This window comes from Cricetulus griseus, chromosome 7, assembly GCF_003668045.3.
Source record: "Cricetulus griseus strain 17A/GY chromosome 7, alternate assembly CriGri-PICRH-1.0, whole genome shotgun sequence".
Classification (NCBI taxonomy): Eukaryota; Metazoa; Chordata; class Mammalia; order Rodentia; family Cricetidae; genus Cricetulus; species Cricetulus griseus.
Window position 1 is genome coordinate 118,583,372 of NC_048600.1, and position 24,759 is coordinate 118,608,130.

At 37.9% G+C, this 24,759-nt stretch overlaps 1 protein-coding gene across 8 annotated transcripts in view; it reads left to right on the plus strand.

The window, feature by feature from the left end:
* Tanc2 (tetratricopeptide repeat, ankyrin repeat and coiled-coil containing 2) overlaps positions 1-24,759 on the plus strand; it is a 311,247-nt gene that overhangs the window by 22,534 nt on the left and 263,954 nt on the right. For all 8 annotated transcript variants that reach the window (XM_027427849.2, XM_027427850.2, XM_027427851.2 and 5 more), the window contains exon 2: positions 13,566-13,655. In XM_027427849.2, the coding sequence (XP_027283650.1) occupies positions 13,589-13,655 (67 nt within the window). In that variant the 5' untranslated portion in view covers positions 13,566-13,588. The remainder of the gene's footprint in view (positions 1-13,565; positions 13,656-24,759) is intronic.

Consider the following 24,759-nt stretch of genomic DNA (forward strand, 5'->3'; position numbering starts at 1 on the left):
CCTTGAACTCACAGAGATCTGCCGGCCTCTGCCTCTTGAGTGCTGGGATTAAAGGTGTTCACCACCATGCCCAACTTTATGTTTTTATTTTTTATTATTATTTAGTATCAGTTTTATATCCAGTTATGAAAGAGTACTACATAGTAATTTAAATTGGGAACATTTAGTATAATGAATTAATAGTTATAAAAAATTGGAGTAATGAGAGCTTGGTTAGGAACACTGATATAGAGTAGAACTTATATAAGGAGAAATCATTATTTCTGTACTTAGAAAGTTCAAGGAAGAGTGCTCCCCAACCCTTGGTTGACATCCAGATCCTGCTAGAAAGGGCATGACTGTGGCTCTCTGAATAGCAGAGAAATTGTATGGTGGTATCACACAGGTGGAACTTTCTTGAAATTTGGCCTCTAGAACTTCCCTCTTGCCATGGCAAATTATACTGATGCTTGCCAAAAGTGTCCCAATATAAAAGCACCAGAATGCAAGTTGCGACTGTTGGGTACTCTTGCTGTTATGCAGCACAGGAGTGGTGAGTGGTGGACTGGAGAGGTTGCACACCCTGTAGTGAGTAGCTGATGCTAGAGCAGCTGCCTGTGCTATAGGAGTCAAATACTGGAGAAGTCACATGCTCTGGGACCTAGAAGCAAAACCATTTCTTCCCACACGCTCTTGCCAGTGCCCTCTACTCATGAAGTTTACCGCTGCGCCAGCTGGCAAAGAAAATGCATCCAAAGGGCTCATATCTATTTTCAGAACAAATGAAAGAATTTGGAGCTGAAAGGCAATAAGGTGATTATTAGTTTAAGTGACATTTTCTTATTTCTCTTAAGCCTCTCTAAGTAGCAGTTTTATATAAAAGAATGGTCAAACTGAAGGGAAAACCATCTGTCTAGTGACTGGATCTGAGGTTGTATCAGCTTGTTTTATCTTGGGACTTTATCCTAGCTGTAGTTTATTTTAGCCCATTATTGGCTTCAAATGTTTTGAGGTGATGGGACTTTTTCTTTTTCAGCAGAAGGGCTTGGTATTTGCTCTGGCAAGTTTTTTTTTTTTTTTTTGGCAGGGGATGGGGGGCAGTGGTTTCGAGGCAGTGTTTCTCTGTGGCTTTGGAGTCTGTCCTGGAACTAGCCCTTGTAGATCAGGTCTCGAACTCACAGAGATTCACCTACCTCTGCCTCATGAGTGCTGGGACTAAAGGTGTGTACCACCGCCACCCTGCCTCTGGCAAGTTTTTTCAGCTCTTTCAGTGTTATAGTTGGGTCACTTTACAGGTTAGATGACAGATGCTTTTGCTTTATATTTCTTGTATTATTTCTTTAAAATTAGCATATACATTTATATTTTGTTATTTCCTCCTATGTTGAAAAGACACTATACAATGTAATTTTTTGCACTTTGACATTTCTAACATTGTGTTGTGGAAATTAATATCACTTTGTAAGGATCTTCTTCTTCTTCTTCTTCTTCTTCTTCTTCTTCTTCTTCTTCTTCTTCTTCTTCTTCCTCTCTCTCTCTCTCTCTCTCTCTCTCTCTCTCTCTCTGCAGTTATATGATATGTAGATCTTGGTCCATTCAGTGCCCAGTGTGTTGCAGTGGAAGATTATTTTATAATAGCTGGGCCTGGTAGCTCAGGCCTGTAATCCCAACCACTTGGGAAACTTGAGTCAGGAAGATCTCAAATCCAAGGCCTGCCTGTGCTACAGAGTGAATTTTAAGCTAGTTTGGACAACTTAATAAGACTATCTAAAAAATAAAAAGGCCTATAGCTTAGTAATACAATGCATACATAAGGTCCCGAGTACAATCCACATTGCCATACTGTGGAAAAGTTTTCTTATACTTTTTAAATTTTCTCCTTCATTTATTTGTATTTTCTTTTAGAAATCTTCACATTTTTAGAAGGTCTGATAGTTCCCTGAATCTGGATTTAATTTTACCATCATAATTTCTATTTTGAAAATATATCCTTCATTTTTGTTTTCTAAAATAAATATTCAGCATATTTATGTGTGTATAATTTTATGCATATATATACACATATATACATTTTGATTTTTTGAGGTAAAGTTTCACTGTATTGTCTAAGTGGGACTAGAATTTGTGGTCCTTAAGTCTGAGCCTCTGAGTTGCTGTGATTCAAGGTTTGTGCCACTGCATCTGGCTTGAATATACTTTGAAAATTATTTATGTTTTATATGGGCGTGTTTTGCTTAAATGTGTATATGTGTGTGTGTGTGTGTGTGTGTGTGTGTGTGTATGTGCTCTGCATGTATGCAGTGCCTATGAAGGCCAGAAGAGGGCTTCAGATCCCAGGAACTGGAGTTGCAGACCTTAGGTGTTCTTGTGTCAGGCGTCTTTCTGTGCAGTGGTATAAATGTACATATGAATACATATTTTGTCTTGTATGCATAAAGAGATCATATTTTATGTGTTCTGCATTTTGTGTTTTTCACTTAGTGTGTCTCAGTCTTTTTCATGACCGTATGTATGTGTAGTCCTATGTCACTATTTTGTGTTGAGCTCAGCAATGCTTGGAGTGAAACATGATGGTGTGCTTCTTAGTGCATGTGTGCCTTTTTTCTAGAGTAGCTTTCTAGAAGAATGTCAGAGAGTTTTTGTTTTATAGAGTTGTTATCTATTTTTAAAAATTTGAGAGCTATGACAAGACTCACCTTTTCCAAAAACAGCTACCCTAGTTCACATGGCTACCAGCTGCATAAGGTTACCTACTCCTCTCTCATTCTTGCTTATTGTAGAAACTATGGATTTTGCTTTTGTCAGTTCAGTGAATTGTACATTATTTAAATTGACTTTTCCTGACTTTTAGGAAAGTTAAGTACATAACCATGTCCATAAAATCTTTTACATTTTCTTGTTTAGATGCTTTGATTATATTTTTATGCTACTGATTTTTATTGGTTTGTAAGAGTTCTTTATATAACTTAAACGATTTATTATTTTGGTTACAGGTATTTTCTCCTGATTACTTACTTGCTTACTATTTAATTTGGGTATAGCATTTTTTCATTTTATAAATTTTATGCTTTAATAAGTTTTTTTTCCTTCAAGGATTCTGGAATTTGGATCTTAACTTTAGGAAGCTCTTCCATTCTAGATTTTAAAATACTCTACTTCCCCTCCTAATGCCTACATAATATTGTTCTTTAATTTTAAAGCAAATTTCATGAACTGTCAATCAAAGTAGTTTTTAGTGATCTTCATTTTATTCCTCTTGACAATTTTCTACAAATTTATATTTTGCCAGAAGTATATCTAGAAGAATAATTTTAATGTTGTGAATTCATATGAAGATTATTAGAAAAACTGATAGAGAAAACAGGATTTAATAGCTCTTGGAAGGGGCATACTAAAGGTGAAGACTGGGATAATTTGTAGAGCAGAGGCTTTCAACCTTCCTAATGCTGCAACCCTTTAATATAATTCCTTATGTTGTGGTCACTCCCAGTATAAAATCATTTCATTGTTACTTCATAACTATAATTTTGCTACTGTTACGGATCATAATATAATAGACAATTTGGTATAAGACCCTAAAGTGTCGCAACCCACAAGTTGAGAACCATTGTTGTAGACAAGCTTGAACGGTGGTACTAATTCTTAGGTGGTAGGAAAGGAGCTATAAAGTGTGGCGACATGGAGTTTATTTTATTTATTTAATTAATTAATTTGTTTTTTTGAGGCAGGGGTTCTCTGTGTAGTCCTGACTGTCCTGGAACTTGCTTTGTAGACCAGGATGGTCTCGAGGATCTGCCTTAGGACTGGAGAGATAGTTCAGTGATTAAGAATATTGCTTGTTCTCCTACAGGACCTGGGCTTGATTCCCAGCACCTACATGGCAGCTCATAACCCTCTGTGACTCCATTGTCAGGAGATTAGTGCATTTTTCTGGCCTATACAGGTACTGCATGCAGGTACACATGTGGGCATAAGTAAATCTAAAATAATAATTTAAAATTTACTCTACTGAAAATAGAATATGCAGCTGCACTTGTGTTTACTCTCCCAACCCATCTCCCTTATTTGAATCTTTATTTTTCATTAAATTTATAACATCTGTTTTAAATTCATACAGTTTATGCCACAGCGTTTGTGATAGTAGCTTACGGGTTGTGGTATAAAGAACTCTGCAAATAGCAGTGACTGAGCATTTACGCTGTCACTACCAAATGCTCACCTAGTCATATTCTCCACTCCTTTCCACTCCGCCAAGAATAATCTTTCATGGTTAAAGCCATCCATTCTTTGATCCTTTACTTACAGGATTTTTATCTTAATTATTATAATACCTATTTTTAATAATTAAGTTTTAGATGTGTTAACATCCCACTGTTCCGTCATTTTACTAATAAATAATTGAATGCTGCCAATGTTAACTCTTAAATGATACTGGGGGTGTTCCAGGGAATAAATGCCGTTATTGAACTGGTTGTATCCTTTTCCTAGACTTTGTACATATTTACATATTTAGTTAGGATTATGTCCAGCTCATATAACAAAAGCCTAAATACCTGGGCTTAATTAAATAGGACTTTTTCTTTTGGTAAAAAGGAATTTATATATAGGCAGTTCAGGATTTATGGCAGTTCTCCAGTGTCATTAAGGGCATAGGACGCTCTATATTTCCCATCTTTCATAGTGGCTTTCCCCCTATGATAGCCAGGTGGCTGTTGTGTTTCCAGACTGTTCCTTAAAGGTTTTGCCCACAAGACCCTTGGAGTCTTTTTTAAGTAAATATTTTGCATGAGTACTAGTAGAAATATCTTAATTAAACCTGATCTTTTAAACTGGCATGATGTTATTTAAAGTAAGTCTAATAACTATAGTCTTCTTTTATTCACATAACAGTTTTTATTAATGAGAGTAATTTTTCTTGCAAGATAAGGAACAGATAAATATCTGGGAATCAGATTACTATTTTCAGGATGTCTTAGATGGTACCTACTTTCTTGTTTTAATTGCTTTTCTTCAACACTTAGGCTTTGCTCAAGCTGTAATGAGGCTTTCCTGTTCTATGTTGAGAACTGTAATGGTGTTCATATAAGGATAGTTTATGAAGTTATAGTGCAGCTAATAATAACAATTATCTTGGTCTACAGCCCAAAATAGACAAATCAAGAATTTTGAGGAAAATAAATGAGGAAAAACCTTAATGGCGTGCAATTAGGGCTCCAGTTCTGGCATGCCTGGGAACTGACCCTTGGAGATATAAGGAAGCAAGACTAGTGTTCTGCTCTCCTTTAGGATGGTAACATTTTTAGCTGTGTAAATGTGACTTTAAACTTGCATTGAAGGATTGTTAACAGAAATTATTTTCCTTATGCCAAAGCACACATTAAGCATATGCTTGTTCACTTAAACCTCTAGTTTCCCTTTCTAGTAAACTCTGATAATGCAACAGCACTGTCTATTGTGGATGGTATTTGGGTTTATTTCTTCTTAACTCTCAGCATCACACTAGATACTCACTTTAAGCAAAAAGTGCTTATTAACCCTTAAAAAATTCCCTGTACTGTCTGTTTAAGACTTATACTTAGTTTGATCTTAATAAACATCAAATAAACAAAAGACATTTTATATGTTTATAGTTAATACTAGAAAAAGACACAAAGCTGTGGGCCATCTGTTAAGTATATTAGAATCAGAGCATTGCAAACTGTAAGAATATAATTTTTGAAGGTTTCTTTTCCAAAGCATATGCTAAAATACGGTATTTTTAGCCAGGCAATGGTGGTGTACACCTTTAATCCTAGCACTTGGGAGGCAGAGGCAGGCAGATCTCTGTGAGTTTGAGCCAACCTGGTCTACAGAGCAAGTTCTAGGACAACCAAGGCTACACAGAGAAACCCTGTCTGGAAAAACAAAGCAAACAAAAGATAGTTTGCAGTGTTTACGCATATTTTGGTCGTTTCTTGATGTTATTTATGAGACTGCTTAGTGCCTGGACTTATTCCTCTAAAGTAATAGTTTAGCCTTATAAACATACTAGATATGTTTTATATGGCTGGGAGAAACCAAAGAAAGTAAAATGACACAGGGAAGTTAGCTGTAGTTCTGTAAAGACACCTCTTTTCATGTGACCTTTCATTGAACTGGTGAGAACAGAGGTATACACTCTAACATTAAAATATTTTATTAGATGGTAAGTGAATGAAAGAATCTAAAAATCTCAAATGATTTTGCATGTTTTGGTGTATATGTTAAGTGTCATATAGTGTGACATTGTGGATTGATAGGGAAATTATCTGAGAGGACAGACAGTCAAGAAAGTCTCCATTCCGATATTTTATCTGCTTTATGGAGTTTCACAGAGGATTTTACTGTCTTTTTTTTTTTTTTTTTTTTTTTTTTTGGTTTTTCGAGACAGGGTTTCTCTGTGGCTTTGGAGGCTGTCCTGGAACTAGCTCGTGTAGACCAGGCTGGTCTCAAACTCACAGAGATCCACCTGCCTCTGCCTCCTGAGTGCTGGGATTAAAGGCGTGTGCCACCAACACCTGGCTGATTTTACTGTCTTAATAATTAAAATTTGTGCTGATTTCAATGATGAATAAATACTTTGGGATAATGAAAATATTTTGAAGCTAGAGATGGTGAACAAGTATGTCTAACATTGAATTTTATTTCAGTTTTAGTCCTGTATGCATCTCTTGTGGGAATTATATAAAAAATTCTGTATATTCTCTCACAAGCCCATGGTTATATTTGCCTTTAAGTGCATAGATTAAAATATTGTAGCAGTAAGAAGACCATACTGTACATATCACTTTGACTTGTTCCTCTCTCTTAGGCATAAAAATTGGGTAGATTTTCATCTTAGAACAAAGAGATAGGCTTTATCTTTTAGAACCATGCATTATATTTTATAGCTTATAGTATCTCAGTGCCAAGATTTAAGTATATTCTTGTTAATAGATTCTCCCTCCAACTGTTTCTTCCTTTTTATTCTTCCCTTTATTTTTTAAATATTTCTTTTATTTTTTGAGAATATAATTACATGGTTTTCCTTCCCTTTTCTTCCTCCATACCCTTACATATACTCCTTGTTCTTTCAAATTCTTAAGATCAGTCTTCTCTGCAAGGGTTTTATGTGGACAGTGATATGCAGATAGAATATGAGTGATAAATTTAATAAATGTACATTGTTAGTGTTTCATGTGTTTAGATCTTATCCATGCAACAGTGAATTAAGCAACTTCTCTGCCATCCTAGAGCTTGTATTTAGTGGGGAGTTGGCATTGAACAAATGTGTTTGTGGGTGTGTATTACATGCTCACCTCTGTGTGTGGTGAAGGTCTGCATACCTGTTTGCTCACCCTCTCAGAAGCCAAAGGAAGATGTTGAGTGTCTTGCTTTATCACTCTTCCTTATTATTTCTTTAAGACAGGGTCTCATGGAACATAAGTCAGGCTAGGCTGGCAGACAGCAAACTCTTTATCAGTCCTCCAGTCCCTGCAGTGCTGGGGTTTTCCCCAGCTGTTTTCACATGGGTAGTAAGAGCTGAACTTAGGTCCTTATACTTGCTCTCTAACCAACTGAGTGACCTCTCTAGCTCAGGAGATGAAGTTTTAAAGAAAAATGAAGCATAAGAAGTATGAATGAAGATTTTGATACATGAATCTGATCACCACATTCATTGCCTCCTGGAGTTTAGGAAGCTCATCTTGTACCTCTGTTTTACTCAGTCATTGAGAACATTCCACAGTGAGGACAGTGAGACATGAAACTTTTTGGGTGAGGCTGATTCCATTGAACAAAGGGCAGTTCTTCAGAAGTGAGGAGCAGCTATAAGTCATTGACAGCACCAGTTTTAGTTAATACATGAATAGACCCCAGCTCTTATAACTTAATTTAACCCATTTATTTTAATCAGTGTTCTTTCACGTGGCTTGTCACCTCATCTCTCCAGACTACTCATGCAGAGTCCTTCTTGTCTGGCTGGTGACTCTACCCTCTTCCCAGATCCTCTCTATCCCTAGAAGTCCCATCTAACCTCTTCCTAGCTATTGGCCATTCAAATTCTTTTTTTAAAAAAAATTCTTTAATTACTACTCATATTTGCATATCCATCCTCCCATGTTCCCCACCACTCCCACCTCCTCCCCAGGGATATTGAGGTCCTCCACAGGGGACCTACAAAGTCTGTCATATCATTTGGGGGAGGGCCTAGGTCCTCCTTGCAGTATCTGGGCTGCAATAGTGTCCCTCCATAGGGAATGGGCTCCCAAAGTCCATTTGTGCTCCAGGGATAAAGACTGGCTCCACTGTTAGAGGACCCATAGACTGTCTTGGCCTCCTAGCTGGCACCCACATTCAGAGGGCTTGGTTCGGTCCAATGCTGTTTCCCCAGCTTTGTGACCCCAACTAAGAAGCCAGGCTGTGGTGGAGAGGATGCCATTGATGCCCTTCCCCTATAATGAGATTGATGTCTACCTTAGTTACCATTCCTAGAGCCTTCATCCAGTAGCTGATGGAAGCAGAAACAGGCACTCACATCTAAGCACTGAGCCATACTCCTGGAATCCAGTTGTAGAGAGGGAGGAGGGATGAGAAAAGGAGCCAAGATGGTGCTAGAGAAACCCGCAGAAACAGTTGACCTAACCTACTGAGAACATGGAGACCCCAGTCATCTGCCTCCTTAGCCTTTACATGTATTTTAAAGTTACCAAGCTTTTGATATGAATGCTATTTTGCACTTCATGTGTACTAGCATGTTAACCCCTTCTGTGACTCTTCTTAAATATCTGATTTTTGTGTACTACTGATTTTGTGTACTACTTTCCTATTGGAAGGACCCCTTTGATATTTCTACTACTCCTACATGGTTTGGTTATGCTTTTTAGAAATAATTTTTACTTCATTTTCATTTTTCAAAGAATTTTAAAATCTGAGATTGATTTTTTTTAACATTTATTTTCATTACATGAGTATCTAGGCATGCTTGTGCAATGGGTAGAGCTCAGAGGGCAACGTGATGTCATGGGCTCTGTCTTTTGCCATATAAATTCAGGAATGGAAGTCAGGTCACTAGTCTTGGTGGCAAGTACCTATAGAGGTTGAGCCATCTCCCTGCCTGAGAATAGACTTCTTGGTTTGTACCTACTTTTAGTCAGAATCTTTTTTGTTTTTAAACAACCTTTTTACTTAATCTCCACTAAGCAGTGCAGAGTTCAGTCAGAATCTTAAAGAAGTCTTCCATTGTCTTCTGTCCTTCATTCTGTTGGAAGTCATCTCTTAGTCTGTTGATAATTGCTATTTTAAATAAACATCATTTTGTTTAGCTGTTTCAGAGATTTCTTTTTGTTATAGATCTTGTTAGCACTTTGGCTGTGATTGCTTGCATCTTTTGTTTTCATTGTTTGTTTTTTCAGCCATAGTTTCATATATCTGATTAGTTAGAAAATTTTTGCTTCTTATCTCCTCAAATATAACTTCCTCCTGAGTTTCTGACTATTTCTGAATTTTCAGTTATTTGCTTGCTACAACTTTTTGTTGGGCTGCATATGGTGCTAATATTCTTTTCCATATTTTCTAACTTTTTGGGCTTTGATGTGGATATTTTCTGTTGATGTAAGCTCTTTGTGTTTGTGCAGTTTCCTTCACAGGACATAGAAAAGAAGAGCAAGGCTATAGGCGTGGTATTTGGACCACAAGGGAATGTAGAGGCAGGCTTTGTTTATTTTTGTATGTCATGTACAAAAGAATGTTGTTATGATTGTTCAGTACAAAAGAGAATAAAAGTTATGCAGAAAACAAAAGATGATTCTTTTAAACATAATTTCTTTATCGAATCTTTGGGATTTTCACTCCATGCACCGTAATTCAACTTACCTGCCAGTCCCTTCCCTTACCCCTGCACTGTTCCCCACAAAGAAAATTAAAAAAGAAAAATCAAACCAATCAAAAAATAAGCAAACAAAAAGAAAAACAAAAATCCTCTTTGATCCTCCATCATTCCTGCCTCTCCAATACCTCTTCATTTGCCCTGGTGGCATCGGCAGCCCAGGTATGTCTCACAGTATACCCTTTTGTTCAATCAGCTTTACTTGCAAATGTTCATTGCAATGAGCCATTGGTCTGATTCAAGGCCTCTGGTTTCTGGTACACCATCATCACTGATACCGAAACTCCTCTAGAATATCCTGCAGATGCCCTGAGTCATGAAGATCCTGTGGGTATTGCTTCACGGCACTAGTCTGTTCACAAGCTCCAGCAGGACCTAGAAGGGGTAGATGTTAGGGTGGGGCAACACCAGACCTGGCTGTAGACCTGGGTGATAGCTGAGTTGAGCTGTTAGTGCAGGCCACTGGGGCTGTTCTGCCTCAGGTGAGGGGCAGAGTCAGCTCTCCTATGTCCAGGCCATCAGGATCAGTTCTCACAGGTATGGGGTGGGGCCATCTCTCCCAAGTGGTGGTGGTGGGGGTTGGGGTAGACAGCTCTCTTGCTGCAGTGTCCAGCAAGGGTCAGGGCCAGCTATCCCAGGGCCAGTGAATGGCAGGGCTGACTCAGCATGGCCCTCTGATTTCATCACGAATGGTTCCAATGGTCCCCTGAGGTGACACAGGCCACAGACATTAATATAGACCCCAGCTGCAGCAGGAATATGGACTCAGACATGGCCCTAGGCAACAGCTTGGGACTGAACAGCATTTTGGCTTCAGTGGAAGCACAGGCCACTCAGATCAGGATGGCTCTGGTGGCATAGCCCCTGGACACCAATAAGGCCACAGGTAGCAGCCCAACCCCAGGCTTCCATGTAACCTTTGGTGGCAACGTGGACCTCAGACTTCAACACAAATCTCAGCTGTCATGGGACCATGGGTTCAGATATGTTCCATGGCAGCAACTAGGTCTGGATATCAACGTTGCCCCAGGGGTGCCACTGTAGGCCACTCAGACCCGCATGGCTCCAGTGGCAGCATGGCTCTTAGACACTAACATGGCCCCAGATCTCCAGCATCCACATGGCTTTTGATGGTAACAGTAGGGCCAGAGACCCAGACATAGCCTTCAGCTGCAGCTCTAGCCTGGACATCACCATGGCATCCGGAACAGATGATTTTTTTCTTTTTTTAAATCAGAGTTCTTGCAAATAGAATTAGGGGATTCGATGAAAAGCACAATCCTAGAGCAGCACAGAGGAGAGAGGTTCTGGTGCATATGCATCAGTAGTCTTCAGAGGTGGGATAAGTCTGGCTTTTCTTTAATAGAAGGAAGAATTTATTGTGACTAATAGTTCCAGAGGGAAAGGAACTCATCACTACCACAGAGGAGAAGTATTTTTATATTTTACATGTTAAGAAATAACTTATAAAATAGAACCTTCGTGATAACTTTTAAATTTTTTTGTGAATCTCATATGTAAGTACCATATTTATATCACTTCACCCATCTCTAGCCTCTCCAGCTCCTCAAGTACTCTTGCCTTCTCCTTCTCACTTTCCTTGTCTATTATTCTTTATTTATTATGGTTACATATATATGCCCATATAAATTTAAAAACAATCTGATGAGCTTATTTATTGTAGCTTGTATGTATATGTATGATTCATTTTTTTCTAATTTAACTTTTTATTGATTCCTTGTGGATTTCACATCATGCATCTCGATCCCATTCATCACCCTGTCCCTTCATATTTGACTTCTGCCCTTGCAACCTCTCCACAAGATAAACAAAATAATAATAAAATTTAAAAGAAAAAAAATCTTGTCATGGAAGCTGTACTGTGACACAGTGAGTCACACAGTATCCCCTTTAGTCCATACACCTTTACTTGCAATGACTCATTGGTCTGGTTTGAGGCCTCTGGTTTCTACTACTACAGATACTTGCCCTTCATTGGGGCTCCTCTTGGATATCCTGTTGTTGTTCTGTGTCATGGAGATCCTGCAGCTTTGGGTCTGCAGGACACATGCTCCAGCAGGTCATAGATGGAGTGAATGCTGGGATGGGCCAACTCATATGCTTGGTCCTGGATTTGAGTGGTTGCTGGGTTAGTCAGCCTGCCAGCTCTCCCTCATCCTCACCACCAGGGTGAGCTCTCCAGCACTGCCCCAACTAGTTTACCTTATGCAGTAAGCAGCAAGGGCCAGGGCCAGTTCTCTTGCTCCAAAGCCTCAGGGCCAGCTCATCTACACCTTCATCACCAGGGTCAGCTCTACTGTGTTGCCCAGGCGACATGCAGGGGCCACTCTCCTGAGTGCTACAGCAGGTGAGAGGCAAGGCCAGCTTTCCCATCTGCCACGGTGGCAAGTAAGGGGCTTCTCTCCCTGCCCATCCCACTATGCGGTCATTGAGGGGTGAGGCTAGATCTCTGATGCTCACTTTCTCAGGGCCCTGTTCACTAGTGCCTCTGTCCATAGGGTCAGTTCTACTATGCTGCCCAAGAGAGCTGCGGGGCCTGTTCTCCCGAGTGCTGCAGCCGGTGAGGATTGGGGAGAACTCTGTGTAGCCTTATCCTCTCAGCCTTCTGTAGTAACAGAAGCCATGGACATCAGCAGAGACTGCAGCTATGGGAGGGTCACAGACCCAGACCTGGCCCTTGGCAGTAGCCCAGGCCCCAGGTGGCAAGCAGGCCACCCACCTTAGCCTGCTCCTTACTGCCTTCACCTCTTCAGATCTGCCTCTCTTCACAGGACATGAACCATTCTGTCTTTCTCTCTCTTCCATACTCTACCATGTATATGCTTACCATAATAGTGCCCAACTGGTGCCCCCACAAGGGACCTGGTCCCCTGTCAGTGTGTGGGTCTTCTCTCACTCTGTCTTAATTGTGCTGGGCAGGCTCATGTTTTCCTTGCCTGCTCAGGGCAGACCAATTTTGACTTGTTAATGAGGACTGTGTAGTTTTGTAAATTGTGTGTGTGTGTGTGTGTGTGTGTGTGTGTGTGTGTGTGTGTGTGTTGGGGCAGGAAGTTGGGAGGATGGAGAAAAGAGTGGGGAGGGTCGAGAAAGAGGAGACAGGGAAGTTGTTTTGGAATTGGAAAGTTGAATGAAATGTAGGATGTATTTATAGCTACCTAATTATTTCTGTGAATCTTTAGTGCTGTTGTTACTAGAAAATTTGAGGATTCCATTCGTGGTTGCCATAAGATACTAGGGAAATCGGGGTCTTAGTCTTAGTCTTATTAATAAAAAAAATTTAAGAATGCATTCAAACAGAAGCTTGAGGATAGTTTTATTAGAGTTTAAAAGAAAACCCCCAGGGGAGACAAGCTGTAAATCTTGGCGGCTGCCTGGAAGAGGAGAATGGAGAAGAGAAGGCGGGGAAAGCCATATAGTTTGAGTCAAGCTAGTGTGAGTGTCAGCCACATGATGGACAACAGCCACATGCTGAGGAAGGGAGCTTTAGAAAAAGAGTGAACCTCAAAGAACCAGAAGAAGCACACTTAGCTTCTGGCAGGCATCGGAGAGAGAGAGAAGGAAGAAAAAGGAAAAGGTTAGCTACAAAGACAGTTAACTGTTGATATGCTTTCAAAATTAAACTTTCAAGTATTTTTAGTAGAAAATGTCTTGTTAAACTTATTTTCCATGTTTTTTTTTATAGTTTTATATTAAAAGAGCACAACCATGTTTCGGAATAGTCTCAAGATGCTTCTTACTGGTGGGAAATCAAGTCGGAAAAACAGGTCAAGTGGTAAGTGATTGCCCTACACTTTCTCTTTGTGATAGTTCAGAAATACAAGTTGTCTTAAGAATCTGAACTAATGCTTCCATGCTTCAAAATTTTATTAAGTAGTTTATTAAATTTGGAGCATAAGGTTTATATTCTTATAGACTGCCATATTCTTTATTAGAAGGTAGGAACACTAGAATATTTATCAGCAACAGTCTGCTAAAGAAAAACTGTGAGGAAAAAGTCCTTATTTCTATTTTATGAGAGAATAGTGTTTATGGACACTTATTTATTAAAAACTTTAGGCCTATGTTTATTTTTAAAATTAACATAGGAGTTTATTATAGTAATAGATACTCTGAGTGGAAGAAACCATTAAAAATAGGACTGTCCTCATAGATTTATACAGAAAGATATAAAAATAGGTGCCATGGGACACCCATATAATTTCAGCGTTCCAGAGGCTGAAGCAGCAGACTCATGAGTTTAAGGCTGGTCAATCTTGACTACTGAGTGAGCTCTAGCTCAGCATTGGCTATAGGGTAAGATTCAGTCTCAAAAAGAAGTAAATATTTTTATAAGTGCTAAAGTTTATGAAGGATTTTGTTGTTGTTGTAGTTGTATGTGTGTTTGCTTTTATTTTTAAAGAACAGGATAATTTTGGTTTTTAGGTAAAAGAATACTTTTGGGAGATGATATTGACCAGAAATGTATTAGATATGTTGTTATTAAAGGGTGATAGACTTTTTGTACTTTTAATAGTGTTTTAAACCTGATTTCTCTTTAGTTTATAAATTTCCATTCTTAGTTTATTCATTATTGATAACTTATTTCAAATGTAATTTGTATTGTGACTTCTTGGATCTTCAAATAGTTACATTTACTAATTTCCAAATATTTGTTTGTTTCCTGGTTATTCTTATTTTGACAGAAATTTCTACACTAACTAAAGGAAAATGTTTTTCACTTTACTGACGTTAGTAGTTGTGACCACAGTTCATTTTAATTTTTTGGTAGACACTGACTGGATATTTTCCATTGAGCTAAAGTAATGTCACCTGGAATAAGCATAGGACCCACAGGTTTTGGTTCCATAAGCTGCCTTCCACTTTTGTTGCCAGTTGTAAATGGTGGATTCGTAGGTTACTTCAACTTCTTTCTGATTGTGCACCTACTGGAGGTTCCTAGAACTTCTCAGGTCTGTTTGCTACAATAGCTCATAGAACTCAGGAAAACAAGTTATTTAAAAGATGACTGGTTTGTTACAAAAGAATATTACCCAGGAAACAGTTCATTGGAAAAGGTGGGTAGGATGGAAGGCTGGGAAAGGGCTTGAGTTTCCACCACCTCCCAACACCTCCATGTGTTTACCAACCAAAAGTCCTTGAGCCTGGGAATTCAGTTCAACTCCTCTGCCAAGAAACCAAAGGCCAAGCCTGAGTATAACCTAATCACATAATTTCCTGGCAACAAGCTTCCATTTAAGGCTGTCCAAGAGCCATCAGCCACTGGTCATTCCCTTACAAACAAATAAAACTTAAATACTTTGAGAATTCCAGAGGTTTTTAGAACTAAGTACCAGGAAACAGGACAGAGATCAAATATATAATTGTACCTTATTGAACATTATTGTTAACTTCTAGACTAATTATATTGTTATCTGGTAATCTTTTCTGTATTGTTTAATAGTTTTGGTATTTATTGAAATTTGCCTTTTAATCCACGTGGCAGATTTTGGTGAATGTTCTGGATGTACCTAAAAATAATGTAAGTTCTGTATGTAGTGTAGATCAGTTCTGTTGATGAATAATCCTCAAATATTTTATATCCTTAATTTCTTAAATATCAATTGAGAAAGAAGTTAAAACAGTATTCTATGATTATTGATTTGTTCATTTCTCCTAGTTCCTGACAGTTTTGCTTCATGTTAGAAGCTATCTTATTTGATAAATTCAAATTTAAGATTATTGTATCTTCCTGGTGAATTGATTTTCACCATTATGGAATGTCCATTTATTTCTAGAAATTCCTGTTGAAAGTTAACCTTGTTTTGTATCAATATAACTTCTTAAGCTGTCTTAATCAGTGCTTGCAATATATGGTTTGTTTTATTAACTTATTTTGGATACTTCTGTATTATTGTTATTTATAGATAGTAGAATTACTTTTCATTCATTTCAGAAAGTTTTTTTTCTGTTTGTGTTAATAAGACACATTAGTCCACATTAATTCAGTCAGGAATGTATCTGGCTTTAAATATAAGACACTGCAATGTGTCTACCTGTTGTCCTACCTGTTCTGTGCTCTTTTGTCTGTCTGTCTTTCTTTCTTTCTTTCTTTCTTTCTTTCTTTCTTTCTTTCTTTCTTTCTTTCTGTCTCTAATCTTACTCCCTCTCTCCCTTCCTTCTTGTCTTTGGATTGACCAAAACACCTTTTTCTTTTTATTTCCTTTAGTAGCTTGGAAATAATGTTCTCTTGTAATTTTTAAGTAGGTACCATAAGATTCAAATATCAATCCTTAGCTTATCAAAAATTTATATTAACTGTTACTTTGGCCCTTTTCTTGGTCATGTCAGAGCCTTCAATTCTTGTTATATATTTGTAATTTGAGTTCTCTAAGACATTTTTATTATGTAGTTGCTATGGTGAAATACTTGAAGGAAGCATCTTAAGGGAAATGCTTTGTTCTGGCTCATGGCCTAAGGGGTACAGTGAAGGCATGGCAGTGGGAGCAGCTCATCACTGGCAATGAAAACACAAGACTGCTACTACTATCTTAAATAGCTACCAGGTCAGAAAGCAGAGAGCCAGACCAATTGTGGGTTAGCCTGTGACGTCCTCATTCCTTTTTTCCCCCTCTCACTTCTGGGGATCTAACTCAGGGCATTGTGCATAGTAGGTAAACACAAGCATTCTACCACTCTATACTAACAACTTCCCCTTTATTTTGAAAGTCATTCTCTCTGGGTATCAAACTTGATGGGAAGTTCTTTTTCATTAAGCACTGAAATAGTTTTTTTAAAATTGTCTTACTGAGTTATATTATCTCAGAAGAAATAATACTTCTCATTATCCCTTGAACTATTACAGGTGCTAAAATTTTTATTTTTTCTTTACTTTGCCATCAGTGTTTGACATGATACACTTAAATGTATAATTTTCTTTCTCTTGTCTTACTTGATTTCTGTGAGTTTCTTATGTCTGTGTAGATCTCTTCAATTGCAGAAAATCGTGTAGGATGACTGAGTGACTAGGGAGGCCTTCATCTTCTATACAAGGGTTAGCAAACCCGACTGGCAAGCAGCAAGTGTTGTGGCAGCACACACCTATAATATAATCTCACCACTTGAAAAGAAGAAGCAAGATGATAAGGAATTCAGGGCTAGCCTGATTAACCTACCTAACGAGTTCAAGGCCATCCTAGGATAGATAAGATCCTATCACAAAATATCAGATAAAATAAGTTTTATTGACCAGATCCTTTCATTTATGTTTGCTGATCATTTTCACCCAGCCAGTCTACACAGTCCTTATAAATTTTGCCGATTCCTGTTGATCTCAGTGGGTCTCTGCTTTTGCAGATCAGTCCTCTACCCACGTTTAAACTTAGTAAATGACTGTCATGGTTCTAAATTTTATCAGAGAACTAGCTTTCATTGAAGACCCCTATAGCAGATTTCCTTAGGTCTTAGAATATAGTTCTGATCTACAGGTTGATAATACAAGCACCACCACATCTTCTCTTTAAATACTCATTCCTTCTGTTCCCTCTTTCCTACCTACTTTGTTTTCTTTTTAAAATATCCTTTCTAAGATAATTATCTAGATGATCTCATAATCATAAATGTTGCCTGAAATTTATATCCATTGAGTTAATGCATAAACTATTTTCTCTGACTTGCTCTTTCCCCCACCTTTTTTTGAGAAGGGGAGTGTATTAAAGATTAACCTCAGGGCCTTGCATATGCTAGGCAAGCACTCCATCATTGAGCTGTGTTTCCAGCTCAATTTTTATAAAGAACTATTAAAAACTGAGTTTGGCAGGATCTGTCCTAACTTGTCTATGCTTATGTTTTATAAGTAATATTCAGAAAGTTTCTACTTTATACAAGTCAATCTTTTTATAATATCTTATGTTTTTCTCCACAATCATGACATTGACTTGGCATAGACTTTCCATTTATACTTGGGTCACTTAAAAAAAAAAAATCCTTCTCAGCCATTAGAGTTGCACTTATATTTCACTCTGGCTCACAGTGATCATTCTTTTGCCCACACTACTAGAGTGTTTATTACCTGTCTTCTCAATGTGAAATTCAATACAATATGTTGTATTGTTTATGAGCTTTCAGAAATGCTTCCCTATTATAGTTTAATTATCACAAGGATCAGAAATGAATGCATGCTCCCTTTTATTCCTACAGTAATTCATACTGTCTCTATATGTTTATTTACTCATCTATATTTGTATTTCATTGTAAGAGATTCTAAAGAGATCATGTGGCTAGAATTGTTTTCAGTGAAGCATGTGTTAGATAAGTTACCTTATATTCACAAGTATCTTGTGTTCACAAACAAAGGTAACTTTCACATATATTACCTCATTTTGTCCTTATAACAAGTTCCATTCCATTTTATGAGTGAAAGGTAAGGACTTTAGCTTAACATATAGCTAGTTGGCCTGGGGATGTACGTAGTTCAATGACACACAGTGCATGTGTGGCACACAGGTGTAATATAGTCTTTAAATAAGAAACCAATATTGGGTTAATTAGAAGCTCATACTGTTCGTGTTTCCTTAAGATGTATTACTAATTGCCTTTGATTTCATTTCCTGTAACCCTTTTTTGCCTTTCCCTCTGTTTCAGCCATGTGCCTTCTCTTACTCTGTCTTTTATGTGTGTTGTTCCTTATGCCTAGGGTGTTAGTTAGGTCCCTTCCTTCATTAAGGCCATAGCTCAGATGTCATCTTCTCATTGAGGTTTTTGCTGGCCACCAGATTTAATACATCCCCCTTTTACCTTCCTCCTTAACTTTCACCCTCCCCCCTTTTGGTCTCTGTAGCAGCAATAACTTTTTATCTTACAAATGTCTTATTTTCCTGTTCTATTATTTATTTTTACTTTAGGAACATACATTTTATGACCCCCCCTCCAGTCCCCTCACCCTCTTGACAGGGTCTCACTATGGAGCCCTGAATGGCTTGGAACTTGCTGGATAGACCTGGTTGGCCTTGAACTGCCTCCAAGTGCTGTTATTAAAAGACATGCACCACCCACCATGCTTGGGCAGTTCATTCTGTTTTCAACCGTTGTATCCTGTTTGTCACATAACAAGTGCTTAGTAATGTTTGTTTTATAAGTGAATAACATTTTAAGGAAAACAACTGTGTTATCAGTGTATAGAAATTATGGTTGGTCACAGTGGCACACAACTGTAATCACAGCTATTCAGAAGACTGAGACTGGAAACTTTCTTAGCTCAGTAGTTAGAGGCTAGCCTGGACAGCTTATCAAGACACAACTAGAAAGAAAGAAAACAGATGATCACAGTAATCTCCCTGTTAAGACATGATGAGAAGGCTAAAGAAATAATCCTAGGGATGCAGAGGATGATGAGGAGGTGGTCTAGATAGTGTGCTTAATACAGTGCTGGGGAAGTGAAAGGAACAAGAGGAAATTGTTTGTTCTGGAGTTTTTGGGTGGAGACTGGCTAGTTTCTGCAATGCATTGTTCCAGGCCCATGTAATATGAACAGTGATCATCTATTCAGTGATTTGATATCTAGAAACATGTACTAAATTTTTTCCAGTGTAATCACCTTCTTTTCCTGAGCTTATTTTAAGTTTATCCTTGTTATAGCATGAGGATTATTTTTCCTTAGGACCCTAAAACAGTTTGATATTATAAGTTCTTTAGGGCACACTAATATCTTAGCCCCATTTTTTTTCACTGTCTGCTTTTAGTTTGTTACTTATGGAGTTTGCAGTTTCCATCTTTGCTGATGGAGAGGGAAGACAGAGGAAACTCTAGAGTTTATGCTATCAACACAAGCCTTTTTTGTGACCCATTTAAAAAAAGAAAAGGAAATGTGTTTCTATCTACAGTAGTTTCTCCCTGCCCTCAACTTTAATAAGGCACTTAAGATTAACACAGTAATTTCTTAGTTCTGATTGGAATTCTTTGATAAAACTCTCATAAATGATCAATTCAAGTTCATATATTGTATTTATTTTTAATGGTTGAATGAATTCTCTTGTAGCTAGGCTGGTCTCAGACTTGTACCATCACTTCTGCCTCAGTCTCCTGAGTGTTACAGTTACATAAAGATACACATCACCAAACTCAACATCTGTTTTTTTCTTAATATTTCAGAATTAAGTTTTATTAGCACAAAACATATCCCTGTTAAAATCCAGTTTACTAAATGTAACCCTAAGCAAGTGACTTTAAAACCAAAACTATTTTGTCAATTGTAAATGATCACATGGTTAACTGTGTGTGTCATCATTTCCTGTTATCAGTTAGACTGATTGCTTGCCACCAATAGATATAGTTCAGAAAGGCAGTGAGTGACTGCTAGCAAGTTCAGAGGACTGTTGTTTGTAGATCCTCAGCCAGGAGTCGGCAGCTGTCTGTTTCCCCTCACTAGGGCTGTACTGCATTCGTCTTGACACTAATGCAGAGAAAGCTTTCTGATGAAGAGGTCAGTGTGCTCCATCCCTCTTGTCATTTTAAAAAGAAAAGGGCTTTGCCTGACCCATATATCAAAGCAATATGGCAGTTTTAAGAATTAGCAAGGGTGGCTAGCTAAATGTTCCTTGGTAAAAAACAAATTTTTGAAAACGATTAAGTTGAGCCATTTGAACTGATCTAATTGGGCGTTATTGCCACAGATAAGCTACTTCAAAAATTCTAGTATAAGCCCTGTGTGGTGCCAGAGTGTTTTAATCCCAGCGTGCTCTGAGGTAGAGGCAAATATATTTCTTTTCTTTTTTTTTTTAAAGATTTTATTTATTTATTTATTATGCATACAACATTCTGCTTCCATGTATATCTGCACACCAGAAGAGGGCACCAGATCTCATAACGGATGGTTGTGAGCCACCATGTGGTTGCTGGGAATTGAACTCAGGACCTCTGGAAGAACAGCTAGTGCTCTTAACCTCTGAGCCATCTCTCTAGCCCAAGGCAAATATATTTCTATAAGTTTGAGGCCAGTGTGGTCTACCTAGTAAGTTTCAGGACAGCTAGAAACAAAAATTGAAAACAAACAAATCCAAGTATAGATCAGATATACTATTTACAATTCTGTATTAATAAATTTTAGAGTGTACAATGAATAAAAATACTTAATAGATTCTGGGTTCTCATTTTAAGAAGGGATTTAAGTAACAAGTTAAACATTTAATTTTATTTTTAATGGTATATTTTTATGCCACATTTTGTTATAGTGCTTTTTACTAAGATAAAATAATTTAATACTATACAGTTTTTTACTTGAATATATCAAGTTTTTTTTTGTTAAAAAACTTAAATATTTTAAGTAAAAGAAAAGCCTCGTTTCAACGAGGATTGGCCCTAAATTTGTCATCCTCTTTCCTCAATTTCCTGAGTGCTGGGATTATAGATGGATGCCACCATGCCTGCTTCAAATTAAAAACAAAACAAAAAGAAACTTTGATTCTAGGTTTGTGCTTCTGCACATTTGTGGTACCATTCTGTAGTTGTCATGCATAATCAAACATATATCCAAGCATATTCATTCTCATTCTCCCTCCCCTCTCTTCTGTGGCTTTAAAGGCAGAGTTTGTAGAATGAATAAGAACCCAGAGACAGATATTGGGGTTCAAGCTGAAGATCAGAAAAGCAAAGCAGACAACACTAGAGAGTTCTTACCTCTACCAAGGCTGGGTGATCCTATCCTCAGCGTGACTGCAGTCTGACTGCAGACTGAGACCCCGAGCTCCTATTTTACATACCTCTCTAGTGCTGGGATTAAAGGTATCACCACCACTGCCTAGCTTCTGTGGCTACTGGGATTAAAGGTGCGTACCACCACTGCCTGGCCTCTATGCCTATGGTTAGCTTTGCATTCTGATCTTCAGGCAAGCTTCATTAGATCATAAACAAAATATCACCACAAGAATTCATATTGTCAGTCTTCTTTTTATCATCTCTCAAGTATTGTGATTATAAGTGTGCAGTTCCATGACTTGGTATTTTTTATAGGAATTTTAATAAAAATCTGTATATGTACTCCATTTATAAACTCATAATAACAGAATGTCGATGGTAAAACCAGGAAGTGAGTAAGATGCAGAAAGGAGAAGAAACAGTCTTTAAAAATTATTCAAACAGTATTTCACAGTGTATCCATTGCTGGCTTGAACTGTGTAGTCTTGAAATTGTGGAGACCCTTCTGCCTCAGTTTCCAGAGTACTGAGATTACAGACATGTCCCACCATACTAGGCTTCTTTTTTTTAAGTTTCATGCACAGTAATCATAGACTCCTTGTCTTCCAGGATCCCTAGTTTATATGTCTATTAATAGACATTCTTAGTTTGATGCTTAAAGAAAAGCAGAGACAAAATTCTATCTTACAAACTTATCTCCCATACTAATCTTTACCCTGTTTCTATAGATTGCTTCTCTTTTGGATTTATTTGACTCCCTAAATAAAATAGGCTAACATACTTTCCCCCAGATTTAGAGTGATCTGACCCAGAGTCATTTTTTTTTTTTTGAGTTTTTGCAGTCTACCTTGCTATAAAATTTCTGGTTCTGTGTGTGCACACACATACATCCATGGAGGCCAGAGGGGAGGATCTTAGGGATGTTAGGTATCCTCCTTTATCTTGTATTTGCCATATTCCCTTGAGTCTCCATCTCTCATTGGACCTGCAGCTCACTGCTATTGCTAGGCTGACTAGTCAGCAAGTTCCAGAGATCTTGTCTCTGAATATGGTGGAGAGTAACAGAGAAAGGCCTTAGACCTCCACACTCACTCTTACATCTGTGCATGCTCACTCCCATATACATGTGCCCCCAAACAAATGGACATGTGTGCACACAAATACATGGCTCAGAGAGAGAAACAGAGACAGAGACTGCACTCTGTGTATATGCAAGCCACCATAGAACAATTCATACTGAGAAGGTTGGAGGAAGAAGAATAAACTGTGGTGATAGGACTAAAAGGTTTGGGCTAGGTGGTTAATCCAGTTAGTCGTGGAGAAGTAGGAAGATAAAGATTAGTTTAACAAAGTTTAACAGGCTTCCTTTAGTAGCAGCTCCCCATCTCTGGTGGTAAGAATGTCACTTTTATCTTGGTATATAGAAGATAAGTTTCATACTGAAGTTTTCTCTCCTTTCTGGAAGGAAAATGAAAGTCAGAGTGCCCTTCCTGTATCTGCTATTTTCAAAGTTCCTATAACTCAAAATAATCTTTATGAAAAAGTAGCATTTGGACCATAGCAATTCTATGATTCAAACATACCATGAAAGTGTTATTTACTGTATTGAACTCATTCTATAGTTCCAGTCCTGCCTTCTTCTTGGTTTCCAGAATAGCTGGGAATGAAGGATTATACCATCAGGCCTGGCTTACAAATAGAATTTTGAAGTCTGTGTAGGATTTAGGACTCCATGTAGAGGAGGCAGCATTTGCTCTTAAATGGATGTAGGAAACTGTATGGTTCTCACGGTAGTTGTAGGAATCCTTGCTATTCCCAGAACTCAGGTGAGTTACATAATTGCTATAAAGATGGACAGTTAATCACTTTTAAGCTAATGATGTACTTTCTTTACCATGCTAAAGAGCTGTGAGTATATTCTTAATACTGCAAAGGAGCCACTGCAGGATTTGAAACTGAGAAATAAAAGATTTTAGCATCAAATTCAGTTCTCAGTTTTATTTATTCTTGTAGTAATTGGAATAGTTAGAATTAACAAAATAGTCCAACTTAAAACCTCAGAGACACTATAGAAAGATATCACCAAGAACTTCCTCCAGCAGAGAATTTCCTTATCCTTTAAGGGTCTTTCTTCCCTTGGTAAATCTGGATCCTTGACTTCCCCACAGAAACAAAATTGAGGATGACCCAGTTTAAAGATGAGTGAGTTTATTAGGACATTTAGCTTAGACTTAAATGTGGGGTTGACAGAAACTGTATTAAAGGTTTGCAGTGTTAGGAGGTTGGGAACCACTGTTCTAAAGGGTTGCAAAAGAGCCTATTTTCCCATTTCCTTTCTATTTTGATAAGTGAGAGTGTTGGTGACTCCAGAGGAGGTGTGGTGAGTGGCATTGCAACCTGATCAGATAAAACCCTGGGCTCTAGAGTTACCCAAGGGGACTGAATGGAAATTTCTTGTGAGAGTACTGGAAAATTGCAGGTTTGTAACTGGAAAAGGAGAAAGGCCATAGTTAGCATGATTCATTGCTGTTTTATCATCCTCTTTTGAAACTATCTCTGTATAAAAGAAATATTGTCTCTATGTCAACAACCTTTACAGTAAATAATTGTGTTGGAATTCTTGTTTTTCAGGTGAAGAAAGGCTTCAGTCAGACTCTGGGGTCAGGGACCCCTTATCTTGACATATCGTAATAATCTTTCCTGCCTTTCTGCCCTGCCTCCTAGTGACTGTGGCATTAAAGAAGTGTATAGGTTCATACAACTTCAAGTGGTAGGAAGATTGCATATAGGTTCATTCTGAAGCTCAGTAGGATCTCTAAAGACTGAGTTACTGTCCTTTTTACTTTGTTTATTTTCAGGATATGATTGTTATTCTTAGATTGTTCTTATGCAGCAGCAAGAGGACTGCCTTACCTTCAACTTTTATGTCCTGCACACAGTGTTGTTCAAAGGCTAGTAGAACTACTGGACTTTTCTTAGGTGGCCCTTAGGATTAAAAAAGACTGTCGTGAAAGCCACCCCTGACCTTCCCCATTCACCTTGTATCCTATTAGCCAAATTGTGTCCTGTAATCTTTATTCAAGCAGTTAATGGAATTGTTACTAAAGTTCTTTAGCTAATCAAGAATGGATACCAAGGTTGAGGAGAATTGCAACCTTCCTGGGAGAAACTACCTAAAATAAAACCAGGTTCCTATTAGCATTAAAGAA